The sequence below is a fragment of the Vigna umbellata genome, chromosome 1 (genome assembly GCF_029865625.1).
Source record: "Vigna umbellata cultivar VRB3 chromosome 1, Vumbellata_1.0, whole genome shotgun sequence".
In the NCBI taxonomy this organism is placed as follows: domain Eukaryota; kingdom Viridiplantae; phylum Streptophyta; class Magnoliopsida; order Fabales; family Fabaceae; genus Vigna; species Vigna umbellata.
This window is the reverse complement of record NC_142165.1, coordinates 99,647,819-99,669,412: the sequence shown is the minus strand read 5'-3', so window position 1 is coordinate 99,669,412 and position 21,594 is coordinate 99,647,819. Positions and strand designations below refer to the sequence as shown.

The 21,594-nt window shown below is 31.2% G+C and overlaps 1 protein-coding gene across 48 annotated transcripts; it reads right to left on the bottom strand.

Annotated features, from left to right (window-relative positions):
- Positions 1–2,024: 2,024 nt before the first annotated feature.
- On the bottom strand, positions 2,025–16,418 carry LOC124837154 (uncharacterized). 48 transcript variants are annotated; one of them, XM_088105134.1, is made up of 36 exons: positions 16,232–16,418; positions 15,091–15,128; positions 14,547–14,659; positions 14,357–14,424; positions 13,267–13,560; positions 11,694–11,748; positions 11,453–11,543; positions 10,560–10,627; positions 10,306–10,406; positions 10,111–10,153; positions 9,481–9,581; positions 9,263–9,331; positions 9,088–9,161; positions 8,720–8,788; positions 8,466–8,567; positions 8,271–8,313; positions 8,095–8,172; positions 7,893–8,001; positions 7,699–7,803; positions 7,033–7,601; positions 6,779–6,824; positions 6,405–6,626; positions 6,203–6,277; positions 6,009–6,113; positions 5,320–5,903; positions 5,058–5,103; positions 4,863–4,905; positions 4,681–4,764; positions 4,426–4,471; positions 4,231–4,273; positions 4,052–4,132; positions 3,850–3,958; positions 3,656–3,759; positions 3,009–3,559; positions 2,756–2,856; positions 2,025–2,605 (listed from the first exon to the last, which is right to left on the bottom strand). In XM_088105134.1, the coding sequence occupies exons 1-3, from the start codon at positions 16,326–16,328 to the stop codon at positions 14,555–14,557; spliced, it is 240 nt and encodes a 79-aa protein (XP_087961260.1). In that variant the 5' UTR covers positions 16,329–16,418; the 3' UTR covers positions 2,025–2,605; positions 2,756–2,856; positions 3,009–3,559; positions 3,656–3,759; positions 3,850–3,958; positions 4,052–4,132; positions 4,231–4,273; positions 4,426–4,471; positions 4,681–4,764; positions 4,863–4,905; positions 5,058–5,103; positions 5,320–5,903; positions 6,009–6,113; positions 6,203–6,277; positions 6,405–6,626; positions 6,779–6,824; positions 7,033–7,601; positions 7,699–7,803; positions 7,893–8,001; positions 8,095–8,172; positions 8,271–8,313; positions 8,466–8,567; positions 8,720–8,788; positions 9,088–9,161; positions 9,263–9,331; positions 9,481–9,581; positions 10,111–10,153; positions 10,306–10,406; positions 10,560–10,627; positions 11,453–11,543; positions 11,694–11,748; positions 13,267–13,560; positions 14,357–14,424; positions 14,547–14,554. The 48 variants fall into 48 exon arrangements, 46 of the variants coding, with proteins under 46 accessions (XP_087961260.1, XP_087961216.1, XP_087961255.1 ...); XR_015783835.1 differs by lacking the exon at positions 14,357–14,424 and having other exon boundaries at positions 10,306–10,351; positions 11,459–11,543; XM_088105090.1 differs by lacking the exon at positions 11,694–11,748.
- Positions 16,419–21,594: the final 5,176 nt, after the last annotated feature.

The following is a 21,594-nucleotide window of genomic DNA, read 5'->3' as shown; positions in this document are numbered from 1 at the left end:
AATTTTGTGTAGAACTTTAAAGAACATCCCTAGCTAGTGTATTTAAAATGTATAATTATGTTAAATATTCATATCAAGAGACATTTTCGTAATTATTTTTCTTTAATATGACCTTAATGAAAAAAAAATGTTTCAATTTTTACTTCTTAATTAAAAAGATTTTACATTTTTTAGTTTCTAAATAAATACTCATTCTTTTTTGTCCTTTTAATAAAGCGCAGTTAACTTTCTTTACTTTATTTAATAATTACCAGATTGACTAAAACTTAAATCAAATATATTTGTCTATTATATATTTTTAAAATAAAACTTAAGAAAACTAAACAAAATGAGAATCAAAGGTAACTTCTAAAATATTATATATCGAAAAATACTTTAATAATTATACATCATATGAATACTAACATTATATTTTACTATTTAAAAAATAATAATGAATTATTTTACATTAGACTTATATATGTTTCAGTCTTCTTAAAATGAACAACTTTGTTCTCATTGCAGAGACTATTCTATTGGTTTATTCATTTTAAAGTTAATTATTTTGTTATCTTAATGAGACTTATTAACCATTTATGTGTGAAGTAATTGGTCAAATGATCATATAACAAGGAAAGCATCTAATACCTTTGAAAATAATTTAAAACATACAAGTAACTATCATTTATTTTTTAAAATAAAAGTAAACAAAAAATAATGATTTTAAATTTGAAGGGACCAATTCTTTTTTCTTGGAAACTATACAAATTATGTATGTATGTATATATTGAAAGGATTATAATACTTTGCAATTTAATTTAATATAAAAGTATATATATATATATATATATATATATATATATATATTAATATTATTATAAAGAGAGAGTGTGTGGTAGAACTTCAAAAATATTTGAAAAAGCGATATAATTAAAAATATTTTTATTTATGTATTAATTTTTACATATAAAAAAGTTTGAAAGGGCAAGGCCTTCTCAACTCCGGGTCCATCATTATATAAATCATAATATTTTAATTCAATTATTAATAAAATATTATGCATATACATAATTTTTTATTTAATATTTAATAATATATGTATATATTAAAAGATATAGGAAAATGATAGTTTAAGATTTTAAGTAGATACGATTAGATGTAGTGAATTCTATTTTATTGAACATTGTGGTTAATATAAACAATATAAAATGGGAATTTCAATCTTTTAAGATACTTATTTACAATTAATTAATGGAAAATGATCTTAAAATATTTTTCTTCAATTATTTATTTATTTATTTTTGTATACATGATTTGTTTTTAGCCTTTTTTTTATAAAACTTAACTACTATACAATAGTTTTATATATTTATTATTTAATTTTATTCAACTCTTAAATATTATTATAGATATTGTAATAATTATTATTATCATATTTATTATAAAAAATTAGGTTTGAAATACAAATGTTTTTATTAATTACTATTTTAACTTATTGAAATTTTTAATGCAGAAGTTGCTTTTATTTTTCATTCACAATTATTCAAAATTATTAATCAGGACCTTCAATTTTTTTACCTAAAATATAATATTTTTATACAAGAATATTTGGGAACTTTCTTATAAGACAAAAATATTGTTATGATGAATAAATACAAAAGAATATATTTTCAATTTGAATAAGAGTTCACTTTTTGTCACCACAATTTTAGCACCCCCACCCAATTGGTATCCTAATTCTAACATTTTATCCTTCTCATCTTCATCTTTTACATTCTTAATAATTCCACATCAAAGTTATAAATCACTTGATTTTTCACTTTTAAGTGATAATTTGAGCTTAATAATTCCACCATAAATCACCTTAATTTTAACCTATTAATCCAATTTTTAATCCAATTTAGCAACAGAAACTCAATTATACTGATTTTTTATTTGAAAAAAATCATTTATTTGAAAAAGTCCAACATAATTATGAACTATGATTAAATCTATTTTTAAATATTGAATTTATTGGAAAAGTTGAATTATTCATTATGAAAAAATTATTGAAAACAATATATAATTAATGTACATAAATAATTTATTTTGTTTAATCACTTCCAAACTTATCACATTCTCAAAATATGATAAATCAAGTAACAAAATCGTAGCGCCAAGTGGGTTTCATAAACAAAATTGTTTGTTGTCAAAAGCACCTGATGAACAATTGTTTGCAGGACAGTCATTGGGTTGGCATGAGCTAATTTTGCAACCATCCGACCCAGCTGCTTCAAATTTTCCTTTGCCAGCCTTTTCAAAATACGTCTAGTGTCCAACTGTACAGAAAGAGTAAAGAAAATGAGAATAACAAAGAATCAAGCCATGAACATTGGACGTAAATTTGTAATAGGTCATGTGTTTGACACTGGTTTAATATCTCCAGTCACTGACAAAGTTCCAAATATGCTGTCTCGTGGTCCAGTTCAAAAACCTTCGGAAGAAAGTTATGACATTTCTGTCATGTGACTCTATGGTATAAGTTATCCGTATGCAAGATAACATCTTCAAGGGTATCCCATTTGGCCTCACTTCAAGGGTATCTCATTTTTGTTGGTTTGAAGTCCTCTCCCTCTTCGATATCCAACTGAACCCAATTTCACATTGAACAAAACATTAATTGGACAAACAACAGATGAAACTACAACTCAATTTACAAATTATCAGAGAAAGAAATTAATCCGATCACTGTATGAATAAAATGAGAAAGTACTAGCATAGGTATATAATAATTTACCTTGGGAGCTTGAAAAACTCGTGTTTCAACTTTAGTAAAGCCAATACTGTTAGACATACAGAGCATATGTTCAGAACCATTATTGCTTCGACAAAAAATACCTGTACATCAAAATAATAAGAATCAAGCATCAACCAACCACAATTTAACAGCCTCTTGTCATAGATATATATTAACAACACCAATTGCATCTTCATGATAATCGAACCACAATGACAAGTAGTGAAATATCTGAAACAAAGGACATCTATACCTTAAGGTTTTCCTTCCGTTTGTGCATCAAATCCTCTTCTTGAAACATGATTTTCCATGAAATTTGTAAAATAATTGATTCATAATTTTGACAAAAATATTTATAGAGCAAAAGCATGTAAGCAAAATTTAAAAATAAAACATCAACAACAACAAAACCATCTAGCAAAAGCAAAAATAACTTCAAGAAGAAATATGAACTCAAGTCCCACTATAACTATTTCCTAAGCTTTATGACCTAAGTCATAAGTCCTAGTACTCCTATACCCTAACCTTACTTTGACCAAAGCCTTTAACGTTCACTAAGCCCTCCTATGTCCTCTGTCTTATGCCCAATGTACTATTTCCTATCCTCTCTGCACTATGCCCTATACCCTCTGCCCTCTGTCCTATGCCCTATGCCCTATGCCCTATGACTACTAGACTTGATGGAATAGTTTGTCTTGGGGAGCTCATACGCGCATCAATGCCAATGATCAGGGTAGGAGCATCAGAAACAAATTGGACGGAAAGAAAACCTTCTCTTGGTAATATTGAATTCAATCCATCAAACTGCACCATTAATAAAGACAACGATAAGATCAAGAATCTTCCATCAAAAACAACAAATACAAAAAATTATACAACTAATTAAATATAATATCGTACCTTAACATTGATCTTCATCCAAACATTTGATAAATATTGATCGTTGATAGTTAATGGTAGAGGCAACACTCGACAATAGTCCCTATTTCAGCAAGTACCTTATTCTTTAAAGAACCCAATCAAGTTTAGTTAATTTTTAACAATAATGAATTTGAAATTTTTATTTTATGCAAAAGATAAATAAAATAACTCACCAATTCTTTCTGTCAAGAAAGAGAAATACAACGAATTGCAGAATCCAAGAAACTTTAGCATCCACGAGGCACACTCTGAGATTAGGTGGAACATATTTATTGCAAAGATCTTCACAAGGTGTTTAAATCACTTGTAAGAAAAATAATAGAAAAACATAGCAAGATTATTATGGTTCAAATCACCTTAAATTTTGAAACTTACAATTGTTTTAATTTCACTGCACTTGAAAAGATCTCCTACAAATCCTTGTGTAGCACATCAGGCAGAAGACATAAGCTCTATCTTTGTTTGATTGAATAGGGTTCGGAAAACAAGTCAGGTTGATAACAAAACTGATCATTTCTAAATAAGAACACCGAAATTTGGATTAGAAGTTCCACCTCCCATTTCTTGGTTTGAAGTTCTCCCCTCTCCGATCTCCAACTGAACATAGTTTCACATTGAACAAAACATTAATTGGACAAACAACAGATGAAACTATAACTCAGTTTACAACTTATCTTAAAGAAAGAAATTATGTCAAACAGTGCATGATAAAAATGTGAAAGTACTAAAATAAGTATATAATAATTTACCTCGAAAGCTTGTAAAACTTGTGTTTCTACTTGAGTATAGCCATTACTGTTAAACATAAGTAGCATATGTTAAAAACCATAATTGCTTCGACAAACGAATGCCTGTAATGTCAGAATAATAAGAATCAAGCATCAACCACCCACAATTTAAGACCCTGTTGGCATAGAATGATATTAAGAACACTAATTGCATCATGATGATAATCGAACGATAATGGCAAGTAATGAAATATCCGACACAAAGGACATCTTTACCTTAAAGTTTTGGTTCTGTTTGTGCATCAAATCCTCTTCTCGAAATCCTTGTGCAGCACATCAGGCAGAAGACATAAGTTTTATCTTTGTTTGATTGAATACGGTTCGGAAAACAAGTCAGGTTGATAACAAAACTGATAATTTCTAAATAACAACACCGAAATTTAGATAAGAAGTTCCACCTCCCGTTTCTTGGTTTGAATTTCTCCCATCTCCGATCTCCAACTGAACATAATTTCACATTCAACAAAACATTAATTGGACAAACAACAAATGAAACTATAACTCAGTTTAAAACTTATCTTAAAGAAAGAAATGAAGCCAAACAGTGCATGAGAAAAATGTGAAAGTACTAACATAAGAATATAATAATTTACCTTGGAAGCTTGTAAAACTTGTGTTTCTACTTGAGTATAGCTATTACTGTTAAACATAAGTAGCATATGTTAAAAACCCTAATTGCTTTGACAAACGAATGCCTGTAATGTCAGAATAATAAGAATCAAGCATCAAGCATCAACCACCCACAATTTAAGACCATGTTGTCATAGAATGATATTAAGAACACTAACTGCATCATGATGATAATCAAACGATAATGGCAAGTAGTGAAATATCCGAAGCAAAGGACATCTTTACCTTAAAGTTTTGGTTTTGTTTGTGCATCAAATCCTCTTCTTGAAACATGATTTTCCATTTCGATGAAATCTGTAAAATATTTGATCCATAGATTTTGACAGAAATATTTATAGAGCAAAAATGTGTAAGTAATTTTAATAATAAAACAACAGCAAAACAATCTAGCAAAAGAATAATAACTTCGAGAAGAAATTTGAACTCAAGTCCCACTATAAATAAGTCCTAAGGTTTATGACCCAAGTCATAAGTCCTAGTACTCTAAAGCCTATACCCTAACCTTACTTTGACCTAAGCCTCTAATGTCAACTAAGCTCTCCCTATGTCCTATGACCTATGCCTTAGCCCTATATACTACGTTCTATGAACTATTCCCTATGTCCTATACCTTAAGCCCTATGTATTTTGTCCTATACCCTATGCACTATGTCCTATGCCTTGTGCACTATAACCACTACACTTGAAGGAATACTTTCTCCTGGGGAGTGCAAAGAGGAATCAATGCCAATGATCATTGTAGTAGCATCAAAAACAGATAGGACTGAAAGAAAATATCTTCTTGGTAATATTGAATTTAATCCTCCAAGCTGCACCATTAGTAAAGACAACGATAAGACAAAGAATCTTCCATCATAAACAACAAATACATCATATACAACAAATTATACAGCTAATCAAATATAAAATCGTACCTTAACATTGATCTTCAACGAAATATTTGTCAAATATTGATCGTTGACGGTTAATAGTGCAGCCAAGCACTAGCTAACAGTTCCCATTTCAGCAAGTGCCTTATTCTTCAACAATCCCAATCAAGTTTAGTTACTTTTCAACAATAATGAACTTGAACAATTTCGCTATGTGAAAGATAAATAAAATAACTCACCAATTCTTTCTGTCAAGAAAGAGAGATACAACGAATTGCAGAATCCAAGAAACTTTAGCATCCACGAGGCGCACTCTGAGATTAGGTGGAACATATTTATTGCAAAGATCTTCAGAAGGTGTTTAAATCACTTGTAAGAAAAATAATAGAAAAATATAGCAAGATTATTATGGTTTAGATCAGCTTGAATTTTGAAACTTACAATTGTTTTAATTTCACTGCACTCGAAAAGATCTCCTACAAATCCTTGTCCAGCACATCAGGCAGAAGACATAAGCTCTATCTTTGTTTGATTGAATAGGGTTCGGAAAACAAGTCAGGTTGATAACAAACCTGATAATTTCTAAATAAGAAAACTGACAATTAGATAACAAGTTCCACCTCCCGTTTCTTGGTTTGAAGTTCTCTCCTCTCCGATCTCCAACTGAACATAATTTCACATTGAACAAAACATTAATTGGACAAAAAATAGATGAAACTATAACTCAATTTACAACTTATCTTAAAGAAAGAAATGATACCAAACAGTGCATGAGAAAAATGTGAAAGTACTAAAATAAGTATATAATAATTTACCTTGGAAGCTTGTAAAACTTGTGTTTCTACTTGAGTATAGCCATTACTGTTAAACATACGGAGCATATGTTCAGAACCATAATTGTTTCGACAAAAAAATGCCTATAATATAGAATGGTAAGAATCAGGCATCAACCACCCACAATTTAAGACCCTGTTGTCATAGAATGATATTAAGAACACTAATTGCATCATGATCATAATCGAACGACAATAGCAAGTAGTGAAATATGAGAAACAAAGGACATCTTTACCTTAAAGTTTTGGTTTTGTTTGTGCATCAAATCCTCTTCTTGAAACATGTTTTCCATTTCGATGAAATCTGTAAAATATTTTATCCATAGATTTTGATAGATATTTTTATAGAGCTAAGACATGTAAGTAATTTTAAAAATAAAACAACAGCAAAACAATCTAGCAAAAGCAATAATAACTTCGAGAAGAAATATGAACTCAAGTCCTCTATAACTAAGTCGTAAGGTTTATGACCTAAGTCATAAGTCCTAGTACTCTAAGGCCTATACCCTAACCTTACTTTGACCTAAGCCTCTACGTCCACTAAGCCCTCCCTATGTTCTATGCTCTATGCCCTAGCCTTATACACTACGTTCTATGAACTAGTCCGTTTGTCCTATACCTTATGCCCAATGTACTTTGTCCTATGCACTATATGCTATAACCACTACACTTGAAGGAATACTTTCTCCTGGGGAGCCCACAGAGGAATCAACACCAATGATCATTGTAGGAGCATCGGAAACAGATAGGACTGAAAGAAAATCTCTTCTTGGTAATATTGAATTCAATCCTCCAAGCTGCACCACTAATAAAGAGTATGATAAGACAAAGAATCTTGCATCATAAACAATAAATACATCATACACAACAAATTATACAACTAATCAAATATAAAATTGTACCTTAACATTGATCTTCAACGAAATATTTGTTAAATATTGATCGTTGACAGTTAATAGTGCAGCCAAGCACTAGCTAACAGTTCCCATCTCAGCAAGTGCCTTATTCTTCAACAATCCCAATCAAGTTTAGTTACTTTTCAACAATAATGAACTTGAACAATTTCGTTATGTGAAAGATAAATAAAATAACTCACCAATTCTTTCTGTCAAGAAAGAGAAATACAACGAACTGCAGAATCCAAGAAACTTTAGCATCCAGGAGGCCCACTATGAGATTAGGTGGAACATATTTATTGCAAAGATCTTCACAAGGTGTTTAAATCACTTGTAAGAAAAATAATAGAAAAAGATAGCAAGATTATTATGGTTCAAATCACCTTAAATTTTGGAACTTACAATTGTTTTAATTTCACTGCACTTGAAAAGATCTACAAATCCTTGTGTAGCACATCAGGCAGAAGACATAAGCTCTATCTTTGTTTGATTGAATAGGGTTTGGAAAACAAGTCAGGTTGATAACAAAACTGATCATTTCTAAATAAGAACACCGAAATTTAGATAAGAAGTTCCACCTCCAGTTTCTTGGTTTGAAGTTCTCCCCTCTCCGATCTCCAACTGAACATAGTTTCACATTGAACAAAACATTAATTGGACAAACAACAGATGAAACTATAACTCAGTTTACAACTTATCTTAAAGAAAGAAATGATGTCAAACAGTGCATGAGAAAAATGTGAAAGTACTGAAATAAGTATATAATAATTTACCTTGGAAGCTTGTAAAACTTGTGTTTCTAGTTGAGTATAGCCATTACTGTTAAACATACGAAGCATATGTTCAGAACCATAATTGCTTCGACAAAAAAATGCCTGTAATATCAGAATAATAAGAATCAATCATCAACCACCCACAATTGAAGAATTGTTGTCATAGAATGATATTAAGAACACTAATTGCATCATGATGATAATCAAACGACAATGGCAAGTAATGAAATATCCGACACAAAGGACATCTTTACCTTAGAGTTTTGGTTCTGTTTGTGCATCAAATCCTTTTCTCGAAAACTGATGTTCCATTTCGATGAAATCTGTAAAATATTTGATCCATAGATTTTGACAGAAATATTTATAGAGCTAAAACATGTAAGTAATTTTAAAAAAAAAATAACTCACTAATTTTTTCGATCAAGTAAGAGAGAGACAACGAATTGAAAAATACAAGAAAGTTTAGCATCCACAAGGTACAATACTTTCCCCACTCTTAGAAGAGGTAGAATATATTTATTGCAAAGATCTTCACAAGGTGTTTAAATCACATGTAAGAAAACAAATAGAAAAACATAAAAACATTATTATGGTCTAAGTCAACTTGAATTTTGAAACTTACAATAGTTTTCGTTGCACTACACTTGAAAAGATCTACAAATCCTTGTGCATCACATCAGAAAACCTAATCTCCATCTTTGTTTGATTGAATAGGGTTCGGAGAACGAGTCAGGTCGATAACAAAATTGATAATTCCTAGATAAGAACACCAAAATTTAGATAAGAAGTTTAATTACACATCTTATTTGTGAGGTTCCACCTCTCATTTTTCTTGGTTTGAAGTCCTCTCCCTCTTTGATCTCCAACTGAACACAATTCCACATTGAACAAAACATTAATTAGACAAACAGAGGAAATTACAACTTAGTTCACAACTTATCATAGAGAAAGAAATTAATTCGATCAGTGTATGAATAAAATGAGAAAGTACTACCATAAGTATATAACAATTTACCTTGGAAGCTTGAAAAACTCGTGTTTCTACTTTTGTAAAGCCAATACTATTAGACATACAGAGCATATGTTCAAAACCATAATTGCTTCGACAAAAAATACCTGTAATATCAGAATAATAAGAATCAAGCATCAACCACCCACAATTTAACAGCGTGTTGTCATAGAATTAGATCAAGAACACTAATTGAATCTTGATGATAATTGAACGACAATGGCAAGTAGTGAAATATATAAAACAAAGGACATCTTTACTTTAAAGATTTGGTTCTGTTTGTGCATCAAATCCTCTTCTTGAAACATGATTTTCCATTTCAAAGAAATCTGTAAAAAACTTGATTCATAAATTTTTACAAAAATATTTATAGAGCCAAAACAAGTAATTTTAAAAGTAAAACCTCAACAACAACAAAACCATCTGGCAGAAGCAAAAAATAACTTCGAGAAGAAATTTGAACTCAAGTCCCACTGTAACAAAGTCCTTTGCTTTATGACCTAAGTCATAAGTCAGGTTTAAAAAACATAAGCTTTATCTCTGTTTGATTGAATAGGGTTCGGAAAACAAGTTAGGTTGATAACAAAACTGATAATTTCTAAATAAGAACACCAAAATTTAGATAGGAAGTTCCACCTCCCATTTCTTGGTTTGAAGTTCTCCCCTCTCCGATCTCCAACTGAACATAATTTCACATTGAACAAAACATTAATTGGACAAACAACATATGAAACTACAACTCAGTTTACAACTTATCTTAAAGAAAGAAATTAATCCGAAAAGTGCATGAGAAAAATGAGAAAGTACTAAAATAAGTATATAATAATTTACCTTGGAAGCTTGTAAAACTTGTGTTTCTACTTGAGTATAGCCATTACTGTTAAACATACGGAGCATATGTTCAGAACCATAATTGCTTCGACAAAAAATGTCTGTAATAACAGAATAATAAGAATCAAGCATCAACCACCCACAATTTAAGACCCTGTTGTCATAGAATGATATTAAGAACACCAATTCCTTCTTGATGATAATCAAACGACAATGGCAAGTAGTGAAATATTTGAAACAGAGGACATCTTTACCTTAAAGTTTTGGTTCTGTTTGTGCATCAAATCCTCTTCTTGAAACATGATTTTCAATTGCAATGAATCTGTAAAATATTTTATTCATAAATTTTGACAGAAATATTTAGAGAGCCAAAACATTAAAGCAATTTTAAAAATAAAACTACAACAACAACAACAAAACCATCTATCAGAAGCAATTATATTTTGAGAACAAATTTGAACTTAAGTCCTGTTATAACTAAGTCCTAAGCTTTATGGCCTAAGTCATAAGTTGTAGTACTAAGTCCTAAATCCTAACCTCACTTTGACCTAAGCATTTAACGTCCATTAAGCCCTCCCTATGACTTATTCCCTTTGCCTTATGTACCACGTTCTATGCCCTATGTCCTGTGCACTATGCCCTAGACTCTATGCACTATGTCCTATGCATTAGCACCTATGCTTTATGCTCTATGCACTATGTACTATGTCGTATGCCTTGTACCCTATGACTACTACAATTGAAAGAATAGTTTGTTCTCAGGAGCCCACGGACGCATCAATGCCAATGATCAGGGTAGGAGCATTAGAAATATATTGGACGGAAAGAAAATCTTTTGTTGGTAATATTGAACTCAATCCTCCAAGCTGCAACTCATAGAAAATATCCTAAAAATTCCAGATATTGGTGACTATGATTATACCAGCTTTGTATAACCCTCAGAGAAGGTTGAATTTGGTTTGCTGATAGAGAAGTCGGGTATTAACTCTGACCCGAAATCAGCAGAACAAATTAATTGAATAGAATTGAATTGAAATTCAAGGTGATACATGATTATTGATGTTTGATGCAAGCAACATAAAGTACCAAATACATATAAACTTAAGATCAACTATGTCGGTGCATTTTATGCAATTAGATGCCTTACTTGCACCTATATATATATGGCTTTTCCTTATTGCTCTCCTCAGCTGGGTTATGAGAATTTTGATCAAGTCAGCCTCCCCCAAGAATTCTTCCTACAAATGCACAACACATATAAATAATATTTTGCAAATGCAAGAAACTTAAGTTACCAATGCACTAAATATTTTCTGCCTACGCTCATTTTCTCACAAACTAAACAGAAGCCATAACTGGAACCATTTCAGAAGATACGTGGAGCCAACCTCACAACGTTCTTGAAGTAGCCTAACTGGAACCATTTCAGATTCCACAAGCCATCTTGCATGAAGAAATGAAAATCTTAAAATCAATAGTAAATTATAAAGGAAAGAAAGACATAATGTTTACTCCAAAAAGATGAAAATTTACAAATTAAGGTTTATATCAAATAAAGTATACAAGACCAGCTTGATGAGACAGTAACACATAATTACAATAAATGGGTTTACTACAAATAATACAGTAATAAATCATCGGTCACTAGAAATTGAAACAGTATTCATTGTCTCCCTCCAATCACAAATGACACGGTGATAATACATATAAAGAGAGAAAAAGACTCCACAAGAAGACGATCTTGTTGTTGATACAAGAGATACTGAGGATTGAAAAAAAGGGAGGCAGTGTGGTATCAGTGATATGAACGGTGGGATTGAAGAATCATCCAAGAAGTGTCCAAGATTCAAACCTTGGACGGTGCCAAAGAAGAAAATTATCTTATGAAGAGAAAAGGCATTTTTTTTTAATGCAATGGCGGTATCAGTGATATAAGACATTTCATATTGTTAAATGTAGCTATTTTTTTTTAAATGTATATATAATATGTAAATATGTATAGAATTATTAGTTATGGCGTCTTTTTAAAAATTTAGAAGGAAAATGATAATGAATACACATATTGGAAATCAAATAATATATATAAAAAAAATAAGAAATATGAGAGGAAAAAAATGAAACAAAAAAACATATAATTAAAGTTATTTAATTGTTTAAACTAGAAAAGAAACATGATAAAAAGTTCATCAATAAATTACCGATAAGAATCCATTAACAAACATGGGAAAGAATGGTAATGTAATAAATTAAGTCTCTTTAATAAAGTAAAGAATTAAATTTTTTAAATAACAGAAAAAGTATAAAAGGAGGAAAATCATATTAATATGTTAAAGAAATACCCACTTCTCACTTTTTAAAAGAAATGTCTTATATCAGATAATTATTTCTTCCTCTCTCCATTTTTCTTTTTTATCTAAAACTGTGCTTCTGTCGATATATTGTATCGACGGATAAATTTGTGGGCAATTTGCTCAAGCATTTGAAGATGATTACAAACGATGATTTTTGAAAAAAAAAAGTGATTTTTATCTCTGCATGTTAAAGGAGAACCAAGGTGATTTACTGTTAATGTTCATGTAAAATGAAAAGAACATGTTGCCCTATTTATTTATGGGTTTTGGAAAGAAGAAGAAAAGTAAGGGGGATTGATTTTGTCCATCATAGAATCGATTATGCCAGAAGAAAAAGGCCTTAATCAATTCTATTGCATTTTCAATAAACTAGAATCGATTTTGTGTTACTGAAATCGATTCTGGATAAATATAAAGAAAAATAATTCTGGATGTGTTTCTTAGACAATAGAATCAACTATGGTAGTGTTGGAATCTATTATAAGTGTGTTTGTGATGGTTTGGAATTGAGTATAGAAAAGTCCGTCTTAATTTAATTCTATTATCTTGGACGTAGAGAATTATTATAACATGACAAGTTATGCAAGTGTGGGCCAATGGATTAACTGACCTTCACTGAATTGGGAACTAATCCCTTGTATAATGCTCCAAATCCTTCATGTTGCAAAGTTTTTCTGAATGCACCCACCATGCCGGTAAGCCACATGCAAGCCTTGTTGTCACACTTAACTCAGAGTTTGGCCAACAGTTCAACCAGTCTTTCAGAGACTCGTATACGGAAAAATTAAGACCCACATTTGGTATTTGCAGACACAAGCATGATATGTTCATGCAAAAACGAAATGGGATATCTCAAAGGGCAGTCTTATTACCACCAATTCACTCTTAGCATAACCTGCCACAACTAAAAAGACATGGTTCCAACAAAATGGAACACTATGATCAGAGGCCAGTATTTAAATTTTAGATTATAGGGTCTGTTCATTGTAAACCTAGTCAAATGAGATAATAAAATATCTTGTAATAAAGATGTGACCTAGTGTATTGCTGGATTTTGCTTTTCATAGCTGAAAAGTGAAAAGTCTTGATTTCTAAAAGTGCTGCCATGCTGGATTTCATTTTCATCATATAAAGTTTCTTGTTTCAGGTTCTTATCATTGATTGTATTATCAGAGGGGCTATAGGGATTCAACCTCAGAGTATTCGTTGATTCAACACTTGTGTGATATTTTGCAGGTGCAAAACTACTGGTAAGGATTTCCCATGTAATTCTCTAAACTCTGGAGTTTGCTTATTTGATCTCCTTACATACTACTCTAAATAGATGCCATTAAGACAACTCATTTTTCATGTTCTCTAGGAATTTGAATCCATTTTTTTGAATCTCCATTTTCTATGTAGTGATTTATGCTACTCTTTGTTGCTTCTGTCTCCTCTTTTCCTTGTCAGGTGTGCCTTATCTTTAAACCATGGGGTGTTTTTCTTCAAAAGTGATAGCAAGATCAATTAGTTTCCATGAAGAGAGAAAGAAGAGATCACAGAGAGCAAGTAATGGCATTCCACTGTTGGAAGATCTAATAATCTCCTCTGGTGGCAGTGATCAGTACCTAGCTCTTGTCTGTGCAGCTAACACAGTATCCAACAATCTTAGTTCTAACACATCCTCAAAACTTTTCAAGAATCAAGTGTTATTTACTTACAAGTAATGGCCTTCTTCCCTTAAGACTGTTGAAAGAATCAAGTGTTTTACTTTTCAAGATGCTTCTGTCTACATAAGCATTGAAAATTTAAGCAAGTGATTCAACGAACCAACTCCATCTTTCCACAGATAACACTTCTAGAAGCTAATCCAAATAAACCAAAATTCAAAAACAACTTTCTTTACAATACCTGAACGGTTAGCCTTCGTCGTACCATGTCCATTGGATAAGTGGCAGACATGGCAATGATTCCCGCACAAGCTCCAGCTCCAAGACGCAGGATGGGAGTGAGTTGAGCTTCTTCTGCCAAAAAAAAATGATGGTTTGAGGAATGAAATCAACAATCAACCACAAAGCATGATCAAATGATGAATTGAGCTTCTTAAGACTGTTTTTAGTTTGATCTGTTACTTTCCTTTTCTTTATATACTCTCTTGTATTCTCCGTTTTCATAATAAAAAAATCACAGACGTTTTCATTGCCTTTCTCCCTAGCTTTTCTCTCTGGTTTTTCCTTTTTCCTGTTTTGCCATTTCATAATCCTATGATGGTATCAGATGAAAAACTCATTGACTTACGAAGCTACTTTTTTTCTTCGCTACTATTTATTCCTCCTCTTTCACAATTTCTTTATTAATATAAGCAACAACCTATTATAAGGAGTCTAGGACTGTTTCTGTGCTATATTTGACCATCTAAGACAAATAGTGTTTTGGAGAAGTGTTTTGGTTGTACCATTTCCAGGTTGCTGCTCATAAAGCCATAAAATACCCCTGCATTAGTATTAGCACAATTAGAGATATTAAGGCTGATATTGAATTAACAAAAGTAAAACAGATTAATGAAATAGAATTCAGAAAACAAATGTGGAGAACATACTTCAAAGCTTGCTCATAGCTAAAGAACTTTACAGCTGAATTTGGGACAATACGAGCACAGTTAGTTCCGTTTGCTTTATACAATCCTCTAAAACCCTCAGTTTGTTTATCAGCAATTAAAGACAATTTGTTTATCAGCAATTAAAGAAACCATCTATATACTTCTTACTCCTTCGTCATTTATTTTTCACCATTAACTAATGTAATAAACCATCCACACAGTCGCTCTCGTGCAATAAAGAAACAGCTTTTTAATTAGAAAAAGAAAAAGAGCCTATGAGACTAGACATGATATACAAGAAAAAATTATGATTGCAACATTAATAAGTAGGATTTAGTTGTAATAAATTTAATGGCAATAACCTGCAGCAGAATTTTCAATCTCTAAATACATTATGCTTCACTATGTAAGCAGATCAAAAGTCAAAACGCATTTGACACATGCCTAATAGTACAAGGCAAAATTATTTGATTATTTTGAATATTAATTTATAGTATCTACCCATAATATGCATTATCTTGTTTTGTTATATTTTTCACAAATAGTCAAATACCAAATAAATTTAGTAGTAGTCAAATACCAAATAAATATGTTATCTTTATCATCAACCATTTTATCTAACACGTTTCGATTTCTTTGCAATCTTTGTATCTCTATCTTTGCTGATTATTTTTATATAACAAAGTTGAACTCTTTCTTTTTTTCTCATGCAACAAGATTTGACAGTTTTTATACAAATATCTGATTTTTTTTCTGGCTTATTGAAATGTCACACAATGTTCGTCATATATAAGATGACATGCAAGAAAGAAAACAAGAAACATGCAAGAAAGAAAACAAGAAACATGCAAGAAAGAAAACAAGAAACTTCAGATTGAATCATCATAGCATAGCGATTTAAAGAGTTTGAACATGCATGATTAAGAAGTAAGGGCATCACTTCATTCTAAAAGCAATGAAAAAATAAATAAAAGAAGTAATGCAGAGTGAAACTCACACTCGTCCGGCGACTCCACCGACGATGAGAGACTTGCAGATGTTGAGAAGCCGGTAGGTTTGGCAGCCTCACCGGCAGGCTTTGCTTCGAAAGTCATAGCTTTGGTAAGAGATCGATTTTGAACAGAATGAGAAGAGGAAGAAAAATAAACGGTAACAGAATCGGTAGGAAAATTTCCTCCTTAAAGGGTTTCGCTTTCGCAAAGCTTCTATCATATATATATATATATATATATATATATATATATATATATATATGAAGAAGAAAAATAAACGGTAACAGAATCGGTAGGAAAATTTCCTCCTTAAAGGGTTTCGCTTTCGCAAAGCTTCTATCATATATATATATATATATATATATATATATATATATATATATATATATATATATATTCATGTGCGCGTATACGTAACATTTCTATTTATTTATTTATTTTAGTTGAGTTTTATAACAATATTGTGAACATAATAAATGTATTCAATGTTTAACTCGCTTGTTGTTTAAGTACATTATATATACTTACTAATGTGTCTCAATGTGGTGGTTATCATATTTTTGTTAGATATCTTTTAATTTTTTTATCATACTATATCCACACTTTATTATTATTATTATTATTATTATTAGGGTTAAATATATTTTGAGTATCTTAACTATCAAGGAATTTTGGGTTTAGTCTTTATTCAAAAGTTTTGTTCATTTTAGTCATCTTAGTTTTGAAACTCTTATAATTAGTTCTTAAAATTTAACGGAGTTAACTTTAGTTTGATGTGGCAAACGGCAAGCCCACGTCTGATGCCAGCTTCACTTGTATGTGTGTGTCACGTTGCTTTTTTTTTTTTTAAATGTCACCAACCCAGAACCGCCTACCTTCTCCAAACTCCAAAAACCCTAATCCTCCTCTGTCGTCAGCTATGCCATCGCAAGGTCGCCATCGCAAGGTCGCCATTGCCAAAAAGCTGCCATCAACACCACGAATCCTTCAAGCTCACATTGAACCACCACCACCATGAGCAACCATTCGCTGCCGTCGCGAGTCTCTACAGCCTCCATCATCAGATCGCGCAAGCAACCCCCAAGTTGCCGCGAATTCAGAGCGCGAGCATCCTCCTGCGTGAGCCATCCTTCATCGTCCTTCACCCAGAGCTCCTTCTTCGCGTCGCAACCTATAAAAAGCCACCAACATCATAAAAAAATCAGTCAGCCATCAAGCCACAATATGAAAAACATGCTGGTTAAACGGGTGCGCGTTAACAGATATTCATGAACCAATCCACAGAACAAACACTTTAAACATCAATAAAATCAGAACATAATTTCCTCACATTCAGAATCAGACAAATAGATCCTTTTAACAGATAAAACCAAAACAGTTCCTCCACTTGACACATAACAGCACAAGTACATCACAACATAACCAAAACACAACAAGATAATTAACCAGCCAAGACCTCAGACTGCACCAGAAAGGTGAACCCCATCCCATATTATCCAAGAACAAAACCTTAAGACCAATTTTAGCAAGAAGAGATACCATATATCTACATCCCTAGCAAAGCTACATGCAAAGTAGGATCCAATTAGTGAAGCAGAACAGTCTAGGAACACCAACAAGACAAGAATAAACCAAAAAACACAAAAAAAAAATCAAAGAAGAAAAGCACAGGGTTGAACTTAAAAGACCAAGAGAAGAGTAAAGTAAAAAGGTCAAATTTGCCGGCAAAAATGGGGAAGCATATTTTGGAGATGATCCTGAGAGATTGTGAGAGAATTGTATAAAAAATGGATCTTGAAGAGGAAAAGTGGAATCTGAAGCAGATCGGAAGGAGAGACTTTATCAGCAGTGGAGACTTTATCGGAGGCAGTGGTCGAAGCTGCTCCATTGAAGGGTAGTAAAAGAGAAAGAAAAAAAGAGAAACGTGGCAAGGAAAACTGGCATCATACGTGGGCTCGTCATTTGCCACATCATACAAAAGTTAACGTCGTTCAATTTTGAGGACTAACTATAAAAGTTTCAAAACTAAGAGGACTAAAATGAACAAAACTTTCAAATAGGGACTAAATCCAAAATCGCTTGATAGTTAAGGGACTAAAAACATATTTAACCCTTATTATTATTATAAGTTTAATTATTTTCATAATTCCTATTTATGTTGCGTTTTTTTAAATAGATTTTTTTTCTCAATTAGATTCCTAAAAGTACAAAATCAGTGGAATTGGGTCTCTGTCGTTAAATTGGGTTAACGATGTTAAAAATTAAGCTGAGTTGTCACTATGATGTAGAATCATTAATTGATGTGTGCAGGTTACGTGGAATATGTGTAATTAAAAAATGAAAAAGAAATGTTTCTAAGAATAGAATTAGGGGATCACAAAATTAAGGTTCATATAAACGAAATTAGGGTTCGTCATCTTCAACATTTTCCCCAAATTACAAACCTTAGTGATTCTACCTACAATTCTATTTCGATTGCTTGATTTCTTTTTGCTGGTTTGATGCTCAGGGAAGAAGATGAAGCTCACGATGAAGGGAATTGATTTCGCAGGTTAGCGATTGGGTTTGGAAGCGCGATGGCAGCGCGATTCGAAGGGGTTTTGGTTGGTTCTGTGTTTGACTTTCCTTGTAGGTTTTGGTTCAAGATGAATGCGTGACGGCAACCTCATGGTGAGGGAAGAAGAAGCAACTTGCAATACGCGTTTGAACAAGATGAAGGGTTGAGGCCTCTATGCGAAGAAGATTATGCAATCTGGGTGCTTCTGCGTTTTGGATGCTTATGAGTTTCTAGATTGAAGGAGATTGACTTGAGTTTCTACAGGTCTAAAATTTGGGATTTGCGCGAGAAGGGAGAAGAGAACTCATCCAGTGATAATGCAATTGAGGGTTCTGAATTGGAGATTTTTCTAAATTTTTGCAGGTTCATACTCGTTGTAGAGCTCTCGTGGTGCTTGCGATTTTGGTTGCTTCATGACGTGAGGATGAAGAGAATACGAACCTACAGTGATGGTGCACGGACCTTGGCTGGCCATAATGGTTCTGTTGTTGCTTCGCGGGTTTTTGTGATTGTGCGAGGAAGACAAACATGATTTTGCGATAGTGGTAGTTGTATAGCGGCGCATGGAGACTATGGTGGTGTTTTTCGTTGGTTGCCACGGACTGCTAGGGTTTCTGATTTGGGGAAAGGTTGAAGATGATGATGTGACATAATGGAGTGACAACTCAGCTTAATGATTCCATCTCACAGTTACAAATCACCTTAATTTTAACTTCGTTAACCCAATTTAAGGATCCAATTGCACTCATTTTTCATCTTTAGGAATCTAATTAAGGGAAAAAAAGGATCTATTTGAAGGGACTATTAGAATAATTAAACGAGTAATTAATTTATTAAGCATCTAAACGTAAAGTTCATCACTAATCATTTGTAACATTAGAATATTAAATTTAACGTGAACGTATAATAAAAATTGCTAAGGGTTTTTATTAAAATTCACGTATCACTCTAGAAAAACGGATAGAAAAGATGCTTAGTCTATACACGATATTTTATCCGTGGGAGTTGATTCCAATGGTAGCTTCCATCAAAGAAAATGTAAGATTTGAATAAGTTATCAAAGAGAGAAAGCATTGCGTTTTTTGTTTTCTGAGATAAGCTATCCTTGTTTTAAAAGAAAAAGTGGCTTTACAGAAATTATGACGATGCATGAGAATTTAGAATATGATTGTTCGAATGATAATGATACAACAAGATTAATAATAAGATTTATTGATGATGTAATGCAACTCAAATAAGATAGTCCTTAAATTAGAAAACAAATTCACCTAAGTGGGATGTGTTTGCTTGAACAATGTCTTTGTGATATAGTGACCTTTTATAAGTACATGATAAGATATCCAAGACCATATTGTAGATCCAAGACTTCTAATATTAACCACGATACTCATTGTTGAAAAAATAATAATAATATTTTACATATTTTAGTAATGATTTCGTCCTATTAACACATTAAATGATGAAAAGCTAAAAGAATATATATATTATACTACCAAACAATTAACACGTAATGTTGTTATAAGAGAAGTGGATGAAGTATCTTGACACATAATGTTAAGAATAATTTCTTTTCTGTATGACATGCTATATATGAATATTCTAAAAAGTGTGTTGAGTATAATAAATTATAATGTTTTATAAAAGTATAATTGATGATTCCTATATTTTAATAAAAGTGATTTAATTATAATTTATTTAAAATGTGTGTGTGTGTATATATATATATATATATATATATATATATATATATATATATATATATATATATCATTATTATTTTTAAATAATTAGTTTGCCTAATAAATATAATTAAATTGATAGGGAATCAAATGTTATCAGGCGAAAGAATGGAGATTCATGAAAGTGAACTTGAATTACAATATAACTCAAAAGGTTGAATGTCTTCCCTATGAAACTCAAATTCAAACTTCCATTACTCTGTTTGAGTTGTATCACTCATTTTGAATTACAATATAGCGGCCATTACATATCGTTGACTTTCAAGTTCACAAAGGAACGAAAGAAATATAAATAAAAAGAAAATAAAAAGGTAATAAATAAATAAATGAACAAAATAAGCTGTTTTGTTAGAAAAAATAGAAAAAAAATGTGAATAGCTGTTTGTTGTTAATATAATAAAAAAGCCACAGGCGAAAAGCTACAGTAGATTGTTAAGACAGATTAATTATTTATTTTACTACAAATAATTGATTGTGTTGGAATTTTATACTTTTCATTGTGTGAAAATTAGACTTTATGTAAAGGAATATATGTAATACTTAACATATTAAATCAATATTAATTTTTTAATTAAAAATGTGAATAATTATTTTTAAATTTTAATTAAAAAAGGCATATGTCCCTGTCGCATTTTCCTACTCGAACATAACAAATTAGGTTAATCGGAGGATTAGTAAAAATTAAGTGATTTTATTGAGGTTAATGTAAATAAAGCCTTACAGGAATTAAAATAATATAAGAAAAATGATACTTTTATATACATAATTCTTTTACAATCATTTGATATTATCTTTCTTTATATTTATTTTTTTTAAAATTATAAATATTTATTTTTTTTATGTTTACTTTTATTAAATATGTTAAATGAATGTTAATGTATGTTATGCTACTCTTACTCGTGATATAAACTATAAAATAGTCCTTAAATCAAATATTAAGTCATGCAATACAAATACATAAGTCTTTTACTCCTAATATAAACTATAAAATAGTCATGCAATACAAATACAGAAGTCGAGATCGAAAGATATAAAAGCTTTAAGACAATAAATAAAAAATATTGAACAGAAA